Source organism: Diaporthe batatas, assembly GCF_019321695.1.
Source record: "Diaporthe batatas strain CRI 302-4 chromosome Unknown Contig00002, whole genome shotgun sequence".
Lineage (NCBI taxonomy): Eukaryota > Fungi > Ascomycota > Sordariomycetes > Diaporthales > Diaporthaceae > Diaporthe > Diaporthe batatas.
In genome coordinates, this window is record NW_025408549.1 from 1,084,339 (window position 1) to 1,102,911 (window position 18,573).

General features: G+C 55.7%; 6 protein-coding genes across 6 annotated transcripts; 4 read left to right on the forward strand and 2 right to left on the reverse strand.

Moving 5' to 3' along the window:
* Positions 1–1,733: 1,733 nt before the first annotated feature.
* Positions 1,734–5,232, reverse strand: KVR01_001788 (uncharacterized protein). The gene is made up of 5 exons (XM_044795064.1): positions 3,941–5,232; positions 3,640–3,824; positions 3,393–3,550; positions 3,077–3,335; positions 1,734–3,022 (listed from the first exon to the last, which is right to left on the reverse strand). Exons 1-5 carry the CDS (start codon positions 4,056–4,058, stop codon positions 2,678–2,680), a joined length of 1,065 nt encoding a protein of 354 aa, XP_044649743.1. The 5' UTR covers positions 4,059–5,232; the 3' UTR covers positions 1,734–2,677.
* Positions 5,233–8,340: 3,108 nt separating this feature from the next.
* Positions 8,341–8,676, forward strand: KVR01_001293 (uncharacterized protein; the record flags this gene model as incomplete). The annotated part of the gene is made up of 1 exon (XM_044794199.1): positions 8,341–8,676. The coding sequence occupies one exon, from the start codon at positions 8,341–8,343 to the stop codon at positions 8,674–8,676; it is 336 nt and encodes a 111-aa protein (XP_044649248.1).
* Positions 8,677–9,323: 647 nt separating this feature from the next.
* Positions 9,324–12,710, forward strand: KVR01_001477 (spermidine synthase). Its single transcript, XM_044790433.1, has 5 exons — positions 9,324–9,755; positions 10,133–10,168; positions 10,235–10,527; positions 10,594–10,834; positions 11,088–12,710. The coding sequence occupies exons 1-5, from the start codon at positions 9,524–9,526 to the stop codon at positions 11,363–11,365; spliced, it is 1,080 nt and encodes a 359-aa protein (XP_044649432.1). The 5' UTR covers positions 9,324–9,523; the 3' UTR covers positions 11,366–12,710.
* KVR01_001503 (uncharacterized protein) lies at positions 11,611–12,543 on the reverse strand (the record flags this gene model as incomplete). Its single annotated transcript, XM_044791001.1, has 1 exon — positions 11,611–12,543. One exon carries the CDS (start codon positions 12,541–12,543, stop codon positions 11,611–11,613), a length of 933 nt encoding a protein of 310 aa, XP_044649458.1.
* Positions 12,711–12,856: 146 nt separating the features above from the next.
* On the forward strand, positions 12,857–15,652 carry KVR01_001436 (uncharacterized protein). Its single transcript, XM_044785114.1, has 2 exons — positions 12,857–13,880; positions 13,951–15,652. Exons 1-2 carry the CDS (start codon positions 13,214–13,216, stop codon positions 15,297–15,299), a joined length of 2,016 nt encoding a protein of 671 aa, XP_044649391.1. The 5' UTR covers positions 12,857–13,213; the 3' UTR covers positions 15,300–15,652.
* A 1,170-nt stretch (positions 15,653–16,822) lies between these two features.
* On the forward strand, positions 16,823–18,535 carry KVR01_001094 (uncharacterized protein; the record flags this gene model as incomplete). Its single annotated transcript, XM_044792090.1, has 2 exons — positions 16,823–17,920; positions 17,966–18,535. The coding sequence occupies 2 exons, from the start codon at positions 16,823–16,825 to the stop codon at positions 18,533–18,535; spliced, it is 1,668 nt and encodes a 555-aa protein (XP_044649049.1).
* Positions 18,536–18,573: the final 38 nt, after the last annotated feature.

Genomic DNA, 18,573 nt, shown 5'->3' on the forward strand with positions numbered 1-18,573 from the left:
AAGTGGGTCCATGGCGCTTCCAAGCGTCAGCCGGCGGTTCCAGGTCGACGAAGCCGCTTTTCACCGAGACAGTAGAAGGTGATGCCTGATCAAGCTCACCGCAAGTCGCCAGATGAGTGGATTCCTTGTTCTCCCCACAAGATATGCTGGCAGAGACGCGGCAGTGTTTGGTGCACGCCTTGACTGACCTCTGCGAGTTGTGATCCTGGACAAGATTGGTATTTTGACAAACAAATTATCTTGGGACAATGGATCGAATATATCTAATCAGGTGATAGCAGGTACGTCAACGGTGGGCCGTGTTCAAATTAGACATGGCGGATCCGAGAAACCACCCCAGGTGCCCGTCCACTCGAGACAAAGTAGTCTATGGTGTCGCCTGGAACCGAGCGGCTAAACAAAATCTTCCTGTGCTGCCGGTCGCCATGGTATATACGTACCTAGGTACTTCAGAAAACGCTTGTCACGGAAGCATAAGATCTATGCAGCATCAACCGATTCGTTCTTATGGCTGACCTCTCGCCAAAAAGTATGCAAGGCCATCACAAAGCCCCTGTGGCTTACTCAATGGGAAGTTATTTATTGTACAAGGTTGCCGTACTGCACCGGTCTGTTATTCTTTTACGGGGCCAGGCAGTCAGCACTTCAAGGTTCCCATGTACATGAAATAACAAACAATGGGCGCTCGCCTGATTTGCTCTAGCTGGGTCACGTACCTCCTGGGCGAGGCTCTTCACTTTAAGACTCATGTGTCCTCCATTTCAATGAGAACAATTGCAATCAGTGGGTTGGTTGGGCCAGAAGAGAAAGGGGAGGAATCCGGGTGGGGGGGACTGGTTGCGATCGTCCTGGCAGCCTGGTCAGCTTCAGGAGAGCCACACTCGTGGCGAGTCTTTACAAGGCTTGTGTTCCCGAAGGCCAGCTTTTGCCCTGGCTCGCCCTGGCTCATGCGAGAGACAAAGACCTGCCATTTTGACTCACAGACGACTCTCGGTGAGCCGAACCTTGGTCAGCACTTCCTCCTCCATCTCCGCGCATAGGATGAACAGTTTCCCCACCCTCCGCCAGGACTGCGTCGTATTAATTGGCGCCGTCGGGGAAACTCCGCGCAGAAGTCCTGACAACGCCTCGCTACCAGAAATGGTTAGGTAGGACATTCAGACAATGATGATAACATTTGAAGTATCGGAGCCCGACATTCCAGAAAGAGGAATAGAAGAGTCAGCAGGGGGGGCTTGGAATGCCCATCAAGTATGCCTGCTGCCTGGTAATAACAACATTTGAAGATAACTGGACGAGTAAAAGGCACCGTGTATGGCATACATAGACTTGCCAAGTCCTGACGGGGGGTATCGGGCTGACTATCTAGGTATAACAAATCACAAAACTGACAAAACTGCGCCTCGGGCTGTGTGGGTGACAATGGCCAAGCCTATACAGCGATAAATGAGGGCTCCAAGGTCCTTAGTACAACGGGCAAAGGCACGGGCGAGGCACGGAAAACGACGCCAAACCAAGACAGGAAGCCTGACAAGCCCGTCCCGTCTGACAGGTCACAAGAACTGTTGTAAAAATAGAACAACGGTGCAGTATGACAGAAAGCCCGGGCATTCAGCCTTGGGGGTCCTATGTCGTGAGGGGGGGTGAGAGGTGGGCAGGTTTTGTGCTGAGCCACGGCTGCCGATAGCGCCTCCAATGCACATCTCGAAGGATTGTGGCCTACTGCATGCGGGATCCAATCGTCACGGCAGCTCGGAACTTGTGGGCGCGATATTCAGGCTGATCAGCACCAATGTCACCACCGACATCGCCCGCACAGTCCGACCAGCAGCTGTTGTGGAATGAGTCTCTTATCCCAGCCTCATGATCAAGTGATTCACAAGAGATGCAGTGGCTTGCTGGCTCTGGGATGCCAACGGAGAGGGCATCCATCGGACGAAAATACAAAATATGTATAATGTCGGGTATCTGAAAAGTTCAAGTAACGTATTATATATGCGTCCAGGCCCTCGTCCCTGGCTCGGCAGTGACTAATGTCCAACCTCAACTGCTGACGATCGGGGCTTTGATATCCAGAAAAATCGCCGTTCGTGCACCCATTCCGATTCCTAAACGTCTGTCTCACCCGGTCCGTCCTGGACATGCCGGGTCTGACCCCTTCTCAATGCGTCGTCTCGAGGGTTCTTACCACCTAAGAACCCACCCTCTCCAGATAGAAACACGCCCCCAAAATATTCCATCGAGCTTTCTCCATCGATGCTGGGCATTTAAAGTTTGCGCAACAACAGCGGTTGAAGTCTTTGTGCCCGGTTCCCTCGGGAAGTAGAAGTGATATGCCCTGATCCTGCAGCATCATATGGCTGCAGTAAGGCGTTCCGTCAAGTGTACTACTGTCGGTGATGCAATGCGACGTTGGGTACGAATCACCGTACTCCCAGTCCAAGAGGAGTAATATGGCGGCAAGCTCGTGAAAACCGTCAACGTCGTCATGTGTAGTTCGTGGGGCCGCCGAGCGGCAGTGTCGTAAATCAGCGGCGCTAATCGACTGCGATTCGTGTAGAGACTCGCGCGCTTGAGTGTCTCGGGGATCCGCGGATTTCCTAGGGGAGTGTGAGCCCCGCAACAGAAAACTCGCGAGAGCCGTATGACTCCCAAGCTCGTCGGACCGCGCTCAATTTCAGAGGATCAGCTGTTTTAGATTCCTCTGTATGATCATGTCCTGGACAGATCCCATCGTGATCTTGAGGAGGTTCGTGTCTGTGGCGTTCGTAAAGTGGCCGTATATTTCCTTCTCGGGGTTGCGGTTCAGCGCGCGGAACTTGTCCATGAAGTACTTGCTCGCCTGCTTCCAATCGTCGGGTTGTCCGTGGTAGTCTGTGAATCCGTGCTGGGTGATTGGGCTTTTTGCCAGCTTCTCCTTGAAAAGATCCATCTTGTTGAGGAACAGGATCAGTGCTGACTTGAGAAACCAGTGGGAGTTCGCAATTGATTCCCACAGCATAAGAGCCTCGTTCATTTGGTTCTTCGAAACAGGTTAGCATGTCTGTCTGCCGAGCAAGGAGCACACACTGCTTACGCCATCCTTGTCCTCCACAAGACATTGGTCGTAGCCTGAAATGGCGACCAGGAACAACAGGCAGTTGACGTTCTCGAAACAATGTATCCACTTCTTCCGCTCTGACCGCTGGCCGCCAACATCGAACATGCGATATGTGAGCTGGCCGAGATCAAACACCGTCTCGGTTATACCAGTCGTCCGTAACCGTGACCGCAGAAGGTCCTGGTCTGTTGGGACATAAGCCTTGTCCCAGAATCGTTCGATGTCGTCGCAGAAGCTTCGAGGATTAGCGGCGCCCTTCCCATGGGTTGCGGGTTGCATGGTGACTACTCACTATTCCAGGTTGTCGTGTAGCGCATATTCGTTGCCCTTGGCAATTGCCTTCTTCACACCCTCGTCGGCCCAGAGGCTCTTGATCGGCTCGAGGAATTCGGTAGGGAAATGATCGTTCGGGCTCAGCTCATGGTCCACCAATATTTGCTCCATGCATTTCTGTATTTGGATGTTAGTCCAGGCCAGTGCCGCAAAATGCGGGAAAGGTGGCGGTGATCATTTCGCAAGGACTCGTTGTCGAAACCTACCTCGCTCTCGGGCTGCTCGAAGGCGATGTTCAATTCGGTCATAGCATCGTATATCAGACGGAAGGACTGGACGATGTTGTTGAAGACGACAGGCTTCCACTCGAGCTTCTCGTTCTTGCTGAATCCGGTGGCGTAGATGAGCTTCATCTGCTTCAGCACGGTCGACTTGCCAGACTCCCCGGCTCCTGTGAACACAGCCATGGTCAATCATCGTGGCCGGGATTGAAGCGACCTCGGTCCAGTACTGCCTGGACGGCCGGGAAGATGGGAGGGGCGGGAGAGGGTCAGGGTGCAGCCATACCGAGCAAAAGTAATTTGACCTCCTTCTGCATCCGCTTCTCGTCCGCTTTGAGGATCTTGTCCAGCTCGCGCGACCGCGTCGCATCGGCCTCATCTTTATTCCGCCTGCCGAAGCACATGATGTCGTCCTCTGACGGTGTTTTATATACAATCGGGTCGAGCGGGTGTTATTTTTTTTGTTGTGCCGTAGTTGCAGCCAGGGCGGGGGTGGGAACGACACCGATTCTGGTGGGCTGCGGTCGCTGGTGTAGGGATGTCCTCGTGCACAGCCAAGCGGCGATATTGTCGATGATACTAATGATGATGGTGTGACGGTGATGATGATGAGGAGGAGGATGATGATGATGACGACGACGACGACGACGACGACGACGAGGGCAAGAGAGGCAATCAGATTAAGGGGATGCTCCCTCGCTAAGGAGGATTTTGGGAAGATGAGAGTGGAGGTTCGAGAGTGCCAGCTGCGGCGGCGGGTCCAAGCTTAGATAGCAGCGGAAGCGGCCTCTTTCTGAATTAGGCTGGGACACGAATCAGGAGCTGCGACAGACCAGTAATTATCAGCATCGACGGCCGGCCGTTCGGTGAGGATGTCTACCAGGTAGTGTATGTTGTCTGTGTGTCGAGGGAAGAGAGAATAATGGGCGTGGGGAGAGGTATGTGGAGTGTATGTGTGAGCCGTGGACCGTAGATCTTGGGTCGTGGATCGTGAGAGGAGAAAGTAAGGTGAGGTAGGCACAACTGGCACAGCAGGCAGGGTCGGAAAGAGACCCGGCCCAAAAGACAACGACAGGGCAGGATACGGCAGGGCAGGGCAGGGCAGGGCAGGGTGGGCAGGGAAAACACACCTCGATGGCACTGACGAACACTACTACTACCACCTAGTGTCCCCGGCGTTGGCTCTGCTGGCACACGCAAAAACCCAGTGGCAGTCTGGCAGTCTGTGTGTGTGTGTTCGTGCGTGCGTGTGAGAGGGTGTGGAATGGAAGGCGAATGAGATGAAATGAGAAGGTTGCAACAAAGGGGCCTGAGGGGATGTGAGAGCGCTGGACGGGGCTACTCGGCTACTGCTGTACTACTAGTAGCAGGAGCGCCTCAGGATCTTCATTGGGGATTTGTTACCCACTCTTGTTCAGGCCTCATTTCTCAGCGGCTTGCCCTCGCCCTGCTCGCTACCTGGGTACACGGCTCGGTCCAGCTGCTGCTGCTGCCACTGCTGCTGACGGCGGGCAGGCTGGGCGGGCAGGGCTGGCTGGCTGGCTACGCTTGCTCAACGCTCCTTCGGCGTTGCTCCCGGCCGTCATGTCCTGCTGGGCAAAGAGCAACGCTGCATGCTCCTTTTTGTGCTGCAAGAGAGAGCCAGTTGCCCTGCGCTCTCGTCCCACTCGTCGCCCCATGCCGCATGCGCATGCGCCATGCCCCATGCCCCATGCTGCATCCCCCGTGGCGCCGCGAAGTAGCGGGTACAAGGGCTGACGGGCCCTGGTGGGTAGCCGGTGGGCCAGGGACGGGCGGGCCAGCACAGGGTACCTGGGTACCTGGCTTGGGCGGTCCCCGTACTGCCCACAGGCTGACAGAGCAGCAGCTGCAGAGGCAACGCATAAAGGTTGCAGTCTGGGGTGTCTGCGCGCCCTTGAGCCCCCCCCCCAGCTGCCCCCCCGCAAGGATGCGGGCGTAGCTGCGCGATCAGTACACGAAGGTACTGGAGGTAGGTACTCAGACACCTTGGAGGGCTGGGAGGGGTGCACGACATGTCGCTGCTGATGGCCCGTGACGGGCTCTGGCGAATGTCGCTGCTCGCACGCAGTCTTGACTAATTACCACGCTGACATTACATGCCAACCCCATCAGCCCATCAGGTCTTCCTTGTTCGTGGCTCAGAGGATCCCCTCACCGGTCGTTGTCACGACCTTGGTTGCAGGCCGATCACAGCCCGCATTGGCCGTCGCCTGGCAGCCTGGCCGGCATTGCCACCAGCCAATGCCCATCTGGGCGCCAATGCCCATCTGGGCAGCACTGCGTGTTGTGTGCACGTCGCCCGCGAGCCCGGCAGCCCGGTGCCTGGTTTCTGCACCCCCTTCGCGTCCAGCTCGGAGCTTGGGCGTTTCGAGCTCGCTAGCCTGCGAGCTTCCCGGGTTGGAGACTGGGACATGTCGGGCAGCCGGGCGGCGGGTTGGCAGCTGGCTGGACGGGGTGTCCTGGGGTGTCCTGGGGAGACTCGACCGTCTGAGCGTTGATTCTCCAGATCTGTCGTGGCGTGTCAGATTGCCGGCACGCGCCCGACCGATCAGCAGTGGCATTTCCCAGGAGCCGGGGCCCGGCAGTGTACGGAGGGAGCACTGACTGGGCTGCTGGGCTGCTGGGCTGCTGGGCTGCTGGGGGACAAAAGAGAGACTGACGGTGCTGTGCGATGCTGTCACCAACTCGGCGCGGGCAGGCATCCACACAAGGGCTGCCAGGCCTGCATCTCGCGTTACAGAAAACCCCCCCAGACACCGCGTGCAATGCAGCTTTTTTCTTCTTCCTCTCGGTTGGGCCCCATTATTATCAGTTCCTGCCGCTCGCTTCATAAAACTGCAACGGCCAAAGAAAGAGAAAAAAAAGGACAAACTTGCCTTACAGCCCACAGGTCCAAATTCAGCCAGCCAGCCAGCCAGCCAGCCAGCCTCCCCTTTCCGCCCCTCAATTATAGCAATGCTTTTGGATGCAACCGAAATAGCCTGACAGTGGAGAGTTCGCAATTGCAACGTCCTGTCCAGTTGTACCCAGTACGAAGCAGCACCGCGGTGGCCCGGCGGGGACGGGGGCTCGACCCTTTGGGATCCGCTACAACAAATCAAGAGTCGTGATTAGTCAATGGCCGGTCCTGAAACCTCCCTGGGAGATCACCCCGGCACGCTGGCACGTTGGCTCGTGGCGACCCAAAGAGCCGGCCAAAAAGCCAGACAGCCCAGACTGCCAGGTTGCCAGGCACAGAGCCGCTGCATGGATTCCTTGACCATGCATTTCCACCGCGACCTTCGCGTGCCTGGACTGGCCTGACTGGGCGGACAGGCCGACTGCCTCATCCTGTTCGCCTCGCACATGCTGACATGGCAGCAGCACCCTCGAGGCACAGAGGCAACGGTTTGCTGTTGCCGGGAAACCCAGGGACGCTCAAAGAGACTTCACCATCAAGGCAGCCAAGGGTGCTAATTCAACCTCTGCCGATGCCTTTCGGGGAATTAGTCGGGCTAGTAGCATTCTGCCTCCCATCCACCCTCCTTCATTGATTAGCACCGCTGGCAAGTTTGGTCTTGCCCGCGAGCTAGTGACTGGGGTGGTCATTTTGAAGGCCCGAGGCCGGGTCTTCGACACTCACAAATCACGGCGGCCCATCGCTACTCAAGGTTCATAGGGAGTCTGGGGGTGTGGGAGCCCGGTGAGTCGCGGCACGCTCCCGGTGACTGTGCGTTCCCATTCTTTCTTTGTTCGCTCGCGTCGATCGTGGGAATTCCGGATCCTCATGTCGTCAACAGGCGCAACGCAACGAATCAGTGGCCCTGGCTGCCCCGACCGTCCGAGTGGCACGCGAAGTCCCTAGCGGGCAACATGGCCGCGAACGCCCCTGGAGCGTCCTGATCCCCGCCCACACCTGTTCGTTCGGCACGCGTCCACTTGTGTTCCCGGAATTGGGAGGTCACATCGCCTCCCGATCGGCCGCCTGTCTTGGCCGCTTGGTCGGAGTACCCAGAACCTCCTGACCTCGCGATTCTACAGTGGCTGAGTGGTGCGGTATCTCAGGAACAGGAGCATCATCATCAGTTGACGGAATTCACAGCCCGGGCATGTTTTCCGGAAACGGAAGCGCAAGGCTGAGCGAGCCTGCACGCTGTCAGCACTTTAATGAGAGTATCAGCCCAGCGCCCACGAGATACACAGCACACGTGCCGGATGGTGGAGAAGCCTCGGCACTTTTTGTGACGTTGTCTCTGAGTTGCGATTAGCCGAGCTGTGCCAGATCACATCGCCCAGGGAAAGGTAATTGTATCGCAACTTCGTGCTCTGGCCGTGGCAGGTGGGCAATCTAAGCAATCTAAGCCCGTTCCTCCTGTGGGGCCAGCCACAGCTGACAGCTGTATGGATCTCTCCAGTGAGCAGACGTGGCTGCCCTTCAGCTAGAGCCAACCTCAATAAAAACCGCGCAATGTTGATGGACGGGCGCACATAGAAGCTATTGCCCTAAGGACGCCACATCGTCAATAATGTTGAGACCTCTGACAAGGCTCAGATCTAAGACATCTAAATCCCACGCCTATATGCCCCCGCGCTAAGCACTGACGACACACCAGACTGTGTTAATCACCCGCGGCGCCTCCTCAAATCAAGCATCGAGGGAGTTCTGGCTAAAGGCTGGGAGCTGGCATGTCATGGAAGAGCCTAGTCACTTGCTGGATGAGTTCAACTTGTCGCAGCCTGCGAGGACGGCCCCCTGAGGAACTTATGGATGGGTTCCAGGGAGGTAACAGCAGAAGAGCGGCTCGATGTCTCACAATGCTGACAGAATATTGCTATTCAGGGCGCAGACTACGTCGGAGTCAGAGCTCGTTCTCGCTTATCATGAGATCGTCCGGGGAGAGTCGGAACGGCGCCTCTGAAAATACGGTGGACGGCCAGTCCAACCTCATGAGCTTGACGGCCTGCATCAAAATTTGTAGGGCAGCATGCAAGCTTAGACCGCTCGGGACGCCCCCCTTTTGAGCCCATTCACCTTGTCGCCCATTAGAGACTGATCTCGCACTGCTAGACATTAGCCGCACCAAGACTCTCAAGCTGAAGCTTGCCCGGGGCGGGTTGATCACAAAGCTTGTCACAGTATTAAAATCACGTTCCAAGGTTCTTCAGATTTCAAACTCCACTGGGAAGCTCCTGTGACTTACGTTATCCCCTAGGCGGGTGTTCTCCCATGGAATGTCCTGCCATAGGCTGATTTGGGGAACGTGCTCCACATGACTCCATCCCCAGGAAGTAGTCTAGCAAGATGCTGTTGCGCAAGAGGTGGTAGGAGGTCAAAGAAGATGAGGAATAGGAGGTTGCACATGTGTCGCACTGGAGGTTGGGCACCGCTCGCCTTTTAGATGGTGTGGCCGCGTCGCGGACATCTGACCACTGTGTTCAGAACTACCAGTCCCATACTCGTTCATGAAATTCCTACCTTGCTGCAAAAGTGATCGCTTTTCTAGCCTTCAGGTCGCATACTAGGTATACATATGCGGTACTCAAAACATATGCTTGGCACCTGTATGCGGTGAGCAGCGGCAGAATTTGCCATGACGTCTGTAGGGCTGCCAGTCTTGTCTACAAGGCACGCGCTATCAGGGCGTGTATACTCCGTACCTGGGCTGGCACGGCAGACGAAGCCAACTGAGTGCTGGGTGCGCCAGTGCCTTCCAAGGTTGTCTTACCATCTTCTGTCAGACAGCACTTGAGGATATCATACAGCTTTGCAGTGAATCCAGCTGTGTAGAGCCTGGTTACTTGGACAACATCCACTAGCTATGTTGCATGTTGACTTTGCAGGCTTGGTAGGTTTTGTTTGCGTCGGGCAATGGGAAAATTTTTCTTTGCCCAATCGAGATATAGCAGCGGCCAGAGACTACTCCGCAACTTCACCCCACGAACTCGCTTCGGGAACGAGAGCCTGCTCTCTCACTGCCATCCTACACGCTCAGTAAAGTCCTCATCCTTTACAACAGCACTACCTGCCTTTACTTCCCAGTGTCCTTGCCATACCTCCCTCGCCATCAAAATGTCCGAAATCACCCACCAGACCATCAAAGGTACATGGCTTTCCTCTGCGTCTCTCTACCCCTCCATTGTGACCCCTCCATGAATTTCTCTCCCCTGTCGAACTCGTCCAAAAAGCAGCGCATCTGCTGCAGAAGCCAGCTTGCTCCAGGAGCAGTAGATGAAGTCATCATGGCCGTTGAGCTCCTGTCACCCTATCACACATCTGTCTCTTTACTTGCCCGTCAGGGTCGTTGTTCCAGTTCGACCAGATGAACGTGCGTCCAACAAGGGCTTGTACACAACTCTCGCGTGTTTGCAAGAGAGGGCGAGCGATGACTACACATATCTCCTGTCATCTCCACAACATCATGCAAGCCGTGACCTGCCGTCTCATTTTGGAATATGGCTAATGAATTATTTGTTTCAGATGGATGGTTCCGCGAGATCTCAGACATGTGGCCCGGTGAGTTCAGAAGGCCCGACTGATGAAGGAACTGGAAGAGTGGCGTCTGATAGAACGGTAACCCAGGCCAGGCCATGACCCTGAAGGTCAAGAAGGTTCTGCACCATGAGAAGAGCAAGTACCAGGACGTCCTGATCTTCGAGTCTACCGACTACGGCACCGTTCTGGTCTTGGACAACGTCATCCAGTGCACTGAGCGGGACGAGTTTTCCTACCAGGAGATGATCACCCACCTGGCCATGAACTCCCACCCCGACCCCAAGAAGGTTCTGGTCATTGGTGGCGGCGATGGTGGTGTTCTCCGTGAGGTTGTCAAGCACGAGGGCATCGAGGAGGCCGTCCTGTGCGACATTGATGAGGTAAATGACAGCCTCCTACGTGCGCACTGCTCTACCTGGACAATAGGCCACTGACAAGATATGTAGGCCGTCATTCGTCTTTCCAAGGAGTACCTTCCCGGCATGGCTGCGGGTTATAACCACCCCAAGGTCAAGGTCCACGTCGGCGATGGCTTCAAGTTCTTGGACGACTACAAGAACAGCTTCGACGTCATCATCACCGACTCTTCTGACCCAGAGGGCCCGGCTGAGAGCTTGTTCCAGAAGCCCTACTTCCAGCTGATGCACGATGCCCTGCGGGATGGCGGCGTCATTACTACGCAAGGTTGTACGTTTCCTTTAACCTTCAGCCGTGACAAGATGCTCACGCAGGCGAACAGCGTGCCTGGTCCTTCTCAAGCATCGTGCTTGGAGCTTCAAATTCGCTGTCAGCCTCATAGACAGAAGAATGCTTCAAATTGCGCCCGAACCCAATCCCCTCCCCGTTTCTTTCCCAACGGCCAGCTTCAACGCCAGCTATCCCTCCTTGTACCAGCTTTCGCACCAGCCCTTTGTCCCTGAAGGCTAACTTGTCACAATAGCTGAGAACCAATGGCTCCACCTGCCTCTCATCACCAAGCTCAAGAAGGACTGCAAGGAGATCTTCCCTGTTGCCGAGTACGCCTACACCACCATCCCGACCTACCCCTCAGGACAGATCGGCTTCATGGTCTGCTGCAAGGACGCCAACCGCAACGTCAAGGTGCCGGTTCGGTCCTGGTCCCCAGAGGAGGAGGAGAAGCTGTGCAGGTACTACAACTCGGAGATCCACAAGGCCTCCTTCATCCTGCCCACATTTGCTGCCAAGGCCCTGCAATAAGTGGCAGTATTGATCAGGCGTGGTCTGATATCGTGAGGCCCCGGGATGGCCGACGAGTCCCACGGGAATCTTGAGGGTCAGAGCTATTCCAAGCTGCTACGGTGAATGGGTGGACCATGAAACGGGTCGATCATACTGGCAAGAATCCTGACGGATCATAAAATGCAAGCACTCGATGCTTGCAAATAAACTTGATATATACCCTTTAAAGCCAGGATCTTGGCAGCCCCATATCTTTGATCCGATTAATCCTGACCCTTGTCGCCAAATTGTACTTTGCCCTGACTGATGTCGGGATACACGTCGAATCGCCTCTGGTGCCTCAGCGGTATACTTTTCCTCGTCTCCTCAATTTTCTCGCCAGTTAGGTCTGCCGTCACTATTGTCTCCTTTTCCTCGGCCTCCACGACAACCTGTGCCATGGGGTCCACCACAAGGCTGTGGCCGTAGGCAGGGTACGTGGCGTTGACGTCCCGTGCTGGGGAGCAGAGCGCGACGTATACCTGGTTGTCCATGGCTCTAGCCCGACCCTGCAAGCTCCAGTGTAGCGGGCCCGTGGTGGTGTTGAACGCGCCCGGGTATATCAGCGCGAAGCAGCCCTTGCGGGCGGCCACCATTGCCAGCTCTGGGAAGCGGATGTCGTAGCATATTGCCACAGCGATCTTGCCGTACTCAGGCAGGTCGACGATGGTGACCTTGTTTCCTGGTGAGAGGACATCGGACTCCCTGAACTTGATCTTGCCGGGGATATCAATGTCAAACAGGTGGACCTTCCTATGCTTGGCCAGCAGGTCCCCGCCCGGCCCGAAAACCAGTGAGGTGTTGTAGTATAGCTTCTTGTCCTCCTTCCCATGCTGTTCTGACTCTGGTATCGAGCCTCCGACTAGATATGTGCCAGTCTCCCTGGCCATCTCCGACAGGGCATGGTAGCTGGGACTCTGCTCCTTGCTCGGCGGCGACGGCAGCAGCTGCTCGGCGTACGTGGGGAAGTAGTCGCACCCGTAGGGCGAGTTGAAGCACTCCGGGAGGACGATTATCTTCGCGCCCATCTTGGCGGCTTCATGGACCTTCTCACGCGCGTTGGCGAGGTTGGCGTTCTTGTCGGCGCCACTGGCGAGCTGAACGCACGCCAGCTTGACGGGCTTCTTGAGCACCAGGGCGGGGCTCGCGGACGCCATGTTTCTCTGGAACCACCTGATCGGTATAAGACGGGACGCGGGAGATCTTGGGCTGCGGCTAATAGAGATAATTGTCCTCCACGTGGTCCGCATTCTCAGCAGCGGGGGAGAAAATGGTTGCGACGACAATGCGGAGGTATAGAGCGTGCCGATGTCGACATCGGCACGGATATCGGCGCCTGGAGCTGTGAGAGCTCCCGGCAGTGCCCCGTTACGTGCTCAGGTACGGAGTACCTAGGTACCCGCCCACCCAGCTCCTGAACCCCTGAACCCTGGACTGCTAGTCACCCTAGGGATACCCAGGATATCTAGTCTATTACTGTGTGTTACGTAGAATCCACGAAGCTGCCCAAGTGCCCGTCTTGTGCTGCGAGCGCCTTCCAATTTATCTACCCAGAATGCTCCTTCCAAGGACTGGAGGTGCTGGAGCAGGCAGCTCAGAACCGAAACCTCCTTCCTCGATGCTACCAATTGCTAACTCACACTCATGACAGCCAACACATTTAGGCCTCTTGGGCAAACGCCATCGCCTATCAGTCCCACCTCCTGCACTGGCATCGTGGTCTTTCAATTCATCTGGCCGCTGTATTAGGGGTGATATTCACTCAATTTGTCGGTGTCACAAGCATGCAACGCCTGCTATCGCTGTGAACCGGCTCCGTCTGCCATCATGAACTGGACCGAAGGCAACCTCAACCGTCACTCTCGTGCCCGAAAAGGCAAGGAGACATTACTCCGCCAGAAGGAACACTTTGCAAAGGTTCGCGCCGGTCTGCTTGATGCCAACGTCAAGATCAGCCCACCATCAGTCTCTTCTCTTGCCGTTCCTGTGCGGTCTCTTTCTTCTGTCCGCGCTGGTCCCCTGCAGTCGACGCCTCCGTCGAGGAACAATCGGAATGGCGACCGCCTTATGGCCAGTCCCTATTTCGTTGCAGCTCATGCTAAAATGGCGGCGCCATATTGTCTCTCGGATGACAACACAGAGGATTCTACGCGCCAGAAAAGGCGCAAGCTGTTGCTCAAGGGTGACTGGGTCGGTATGAACGTGCAGAAACCTATCGAGATGGGATTCACGAAGCCGGGAGGATCTGGGATTAGCCCATGGACCGCAAAGAAGTTGCGCCATCCAGCCTCGAAACAAAAGCTCCGCAAGCTTGTTGGACTAGCAAACCTTTCGGGGCACAGCATGGCTCATCCAACGGCAGCGAACACCTCCGTGCCTGCCTCTCTGCGACAGATAAAGGTCCGTGTCGGGCCTTCTGAGACAGCCCTAGGAAACAGCTCGAACGCCAGCTCCCGAGGCAAAGATCCTCAGACTGGTCTAATGCTCTCTCGTGGTAAGGCCTCTTGCCAACCTTTGAACCTAACCAGTACGCGTTCGAGACTTGGCTGAAGAATACCCAACAGGCGAGTCTATTCACCGCCTTCAGAGGGTCCATTATCAGAATCAGGGCCGAGCCAGCGCCAGCATTTCACCTGCAAGCCATCGGTCGCAGAGCGACACCTGCCAAACGCCACTGTTGACGACCTCACCATTGTTGTTTCATCCCGTTCCTACCCGCCCGGCCTTAGTCCAGTTACTCCACCGACAGTCAGGAGACTCGGACAACGCGGACAGTGCCTTTGCCCAAATTGGAGCCGAGCGCCCAGCTGTCCCCCCGTCTCAGGCCGAAGAGGATGATGTGTGGAGGGAATTTGTTGCCGGCCCTAACGAGATCTCTATCTCGAATGGAATGGGAACCTCTGATGACTTGGAAGCCACTGCTCAGAGACCGGTCTCGCCAGGGCCCAGTCAACTAGGAACTTCGATGCAGCTCCAGGACATGGCCAAGGCAAATGCTGGCTATTCACCAGTAGTACAAGGAAGCGGCGAGAATTTCCCAGGCAACAACCAGGCCACCCCGGATGCAGTCGATGAGAGTCTCCCAAAGCCCTTTTTGCATCTTCCACAGCCCCCTGAGAGTCCCAGAAGTGACCCGGATATTATAAGGGGACAATATGTGGCAGTTGAAAGCTCTGACAAAGTGTCCTTGGTCGCAACCCCAAGCTCCCCGGAGCTCTTGCCATACATGGCGGATAAGATCACAACGCTCGACATGGATGGGCTCAGGGACATTGGTCCAGCAGAGAAGGAGCTACCTAGTGGTTGCAACCAGGAAGACGAGAATGATATGTGGAAGAAGTTCATTTTCGGAGAATCCTCTGAAGATCTCGAAATCGCTCTGGAAGAGACGCGAAGAGATACTGTGAGGAGCCTCCGGCCGTCCCTTCCCTCCACGAGTACTTCTTCTCGCAAAGAGTCTCGAAACGACTTCATCACATCATCGGCCAACAGTGACTCCATCGACAGAGGAGATCTCGCTGAAGGGCTTCGTGACACTACTGAAGACACATTCACCACCGGAAGTCACTTGGCCACTGCGGGGACTTCCTCAGTAGATTCTGAGGTCATAACACAGTCCGTGGACACCTGCGCACGCACTGACCGAGCATCCTGTGGCTCCTCCACCTCCTCACCAGCAAACGGTAAGGGAACGGGCCGAAGACTGTTTCATAGTGAGTTGATGACACCTTCTGTATTCGAGGCAGACACCGGCCCAGCTACCAACAACCCGGAAAGGCTGGAGAAGCTGGTGGAAGCAGACGAGTGCTCCCGGTTCTCGAGACCAAAGTTGTTCATTGGGAAGAAGATGGGACAGGTGGACGAAAAGAGGCAAATCGCTTTGTCAGTCCCTCAAATCAGGGGTGCAACTTAGACACGCCGACGGCAAAGACGGGCAAATGACGGAAGAGCCAATATCAGGAAGTTGCCCAACTATGGGAGTGACCCGATCGAGGAGTTTGAAAGGGATGCTCGCTCGGATCGAGCTGAGAAAGGGTCGATGTTTGGGCTGCTGGAGACTGAACTGGGTTCTGAAGACTGACTTGAGTCGACTTGCCGAGCAGCCCTAGTTGATTTGCTTCACTGTCAAATCGCAAATTCGATTGCGACTAATCGATGTAATGTGTGGGACCTGTGTAGCTTGAGATTCGGGTAGCATCAGATGCCACAGCCATTGAAAGTGCCCACCCAGGTAGTTGCACTAAATGACGAATTGCAACAAGTCAAAGGGGGGTTTGCTGAATGCTGGTGACCTGTAGCTCGAGTACCCCTACCCCGTTATCCCGCCGGGGTTCATCCTACAGGAGTCTATCCTCAAGCAATTTATGCTGTAGAGCTTAGAAGCTATCCTACAGACATCTATCCAGGAGGCTGTAACATAGGTTTCCTTAACAAAAGAGCCCACATGAGATGGTCCCATGATAGTTTATCTCACGTCAGAGCATGGCACGGATTCGTCAAGGAGAGGCTCTCAAATAGACCGACTCATAGCAGGAGATTACGCAGCGAGGGATGCCAAGGCGGCTGAAGCGTTCCTGGCCGTGTGATGGGCGGAGCGAGACTCCAGACGTCGGTTTTGCTGAGAGAAGAGGCGTCCTCCGCCGTGCTGAAGTCCCGTTGCACTTGTAGTCGAGCAATGATTATTGAATAATCATAGACTTGAGACGACCAACTTTTCCCATGTCTGTAAAGCCCGCCGCCGTTCCAAGGACACTGAGACAGACACATGGCAGTCTTGTCAGCATTCTGAGGTTAGTAGTGGCACTCAGTAAACTACCTACCTAGGTACCTACTTAAGTAGGTACTAAGGAAGGCTCCGCTGCGCTCGCTGTCTGGGACAAGCGAAGTGATGCCCCCTCCCTAGCTAAATTCGTACCACCTCAACCAGTCCCTCTAGATCCCCTTATTTTTAAACATAATTTTCTTAACGCTTGAATATTATAAATAAAAAATAATAAAAGATCCTTATAGCTTAAAAAAGTCTTATTCCTTTAATATTAACTTTTTTATTCTTAAAAGTGTATTCTTTTTTCTCAGTGCTTTGTAGTGGCACGTGCGGGCATCTGATCAACACCAGGCAACGACTGTCAATAGGAGCCAAATACATGCCCCCTGAGACATAGGCTCATCCGTCTGGGGCATAATGACGGTGTTCCTACGACCTCAAATCTTTCACACGAAATGGAAGTTATCAAGATCTCGGCTCGTCCCAACGATCATGTTCCAAAGCCCTCGCGCGCGAGCTCCCACAGGGCGCGAACAGGCTGTATCACCTGCAAACGACGCCACGTCAAATGCGACGAAGGCAGACCTCACTGCACCAATTGTCGCAATGCAAAAAGAGCGTGTGCGGGCTATGCTCCCATAGCAGCGAAGGGGGCTCGGGTTCCTGGTGCCATGCAAGTGTGTTGGAATTCCAAGCAGGCCGCCAGCGCTGCCGGCGACGTGACGCCGTCGCCGCCCACGCAGTCGGCACCACTCCAAGAGGCCCGGCTGATCCCCACCGCACTTGGTGTCAATGACGACAAGGCGAGGATGTACTTCGACGAGTTCGTCAGCTTAATGCAAGCACCATGGACGACCGCATCCGCCGCTGCATCCGTGGCTGGCTTGTGGGAGGTCACCCTGCCGCAGCTTGCCCACAGCAAAGAGACACTCCGACACGCTGCCATAGCCATAGGCGCAATGTCCATTTGGAACCGCCAGTCTAGACTGGACGGCGCAAGACGTCGTGCGCCTTCTGTGCCCACGCGCTGGGCCACTGGCGCGATAAGAGAGGCAGCGTCAGCAGATACCGGTACACACTACCTCGAGGGGGTGGGCTACTATTGCCAGTCTCTCAAACTACAAAGCCACAGCGAGTCCATCCAGGATGCGGTGATCCTCTCAGTCCTGCTGCTTACTTTCGAGACGCTGCGTGCAGATCGGCAGGCTGCCTTACATCACCTCAACCACGGCCTGGCGCTGCTCCTCACCATCGCCACCGGTCGGGAAGGGTCCCGGCTGGTGGATGCCCTGGCGCCAAACCCCAGGCCAATTCTTGAATCAGTAGCAGGAGTCTTCACGCATCTAGTCCCCTCGGCCCGCTTCATCCTTCACGGCCGGCTTGGCCAGTGTCGGCCTCTACCAAACTTCGCCGACGCGCTGAAGACTCAGAAGCAGACTCTTCACTCCTTCACAGAGCTCGTGAGCCGACTTCCTCGCTGTTCCGATGCCGTCGAGAATGTACCGACGGCCTTCAGTAGCCTTGACCAGTTTGAAGAGCACTGGGTCGCCGCCCGCCGCCGCCAGAGGACCATGGAGGCGACCTTGGTTGAGACAGTGCAGGCTTCAGGCGTGCTCGACACTGTGGCAGACATCATGTCGGAGAACTTCTGGGTTGATCTCATGCAAGGCCCCAAGATATCCGAGCTGGTAGAAGAGACGCGCCGGCTGATAGAGGCACTCGGGCCGGCGTTTGAGCCCCTCTTCAATAGGATCATCATGTCCAACGAGGTGGGTTCCCGGCCGTACTTACGGGCCATACACCTCCGCTTGCAGTACCTCGGCACCTACGTGTTTGGGAACCCTCAAGAATACCTGGACATTGAATCTCTACAGTCAAAGGCACCACTATTCCGGGATTATCTTTCCCTCGCGGACCTGGCGCTCCGCGCCGTCAACAGGGTCGATGCCGAGGCGCCCGCTCACCAACTCTCGTTCCACTGCGACCTTTCATGGAACCTGTTCGTCATCTCGATATTCTGCCGGGACCCCCTGGTGCGGGAAGAGGCCCTGTGCAAGCTGCGGGACTACCCCGGCATCGACGGGCTGTGGGACGCGCGCACCCTCTTCAGCCTGGCGAGGCGCAACCGCGACGTCGAGCTGGCGAACTCGGTCGAGGGAACGGCCCTGGAGCAGTGGAGGCGGTTGTGGCGTCGGGAGTACGCCATCGAGGACGGTGGATCCCGCGTCCTGCTTCGCTACCTCGAAAAAGATGCCTCAACGGGCATGTGGGAGCTCGTCGAAGAGTCTGCTGAGATACCGACAGATTCAGATGACGTCCACTGGGAACGGCAGCCTTTGACAAATGATGGAAAGCTTCTCATGGGAGACCTGGTTACATTTTGAGTAGATGATGGCTTTTTGGATCAAGACACGTGGCTACC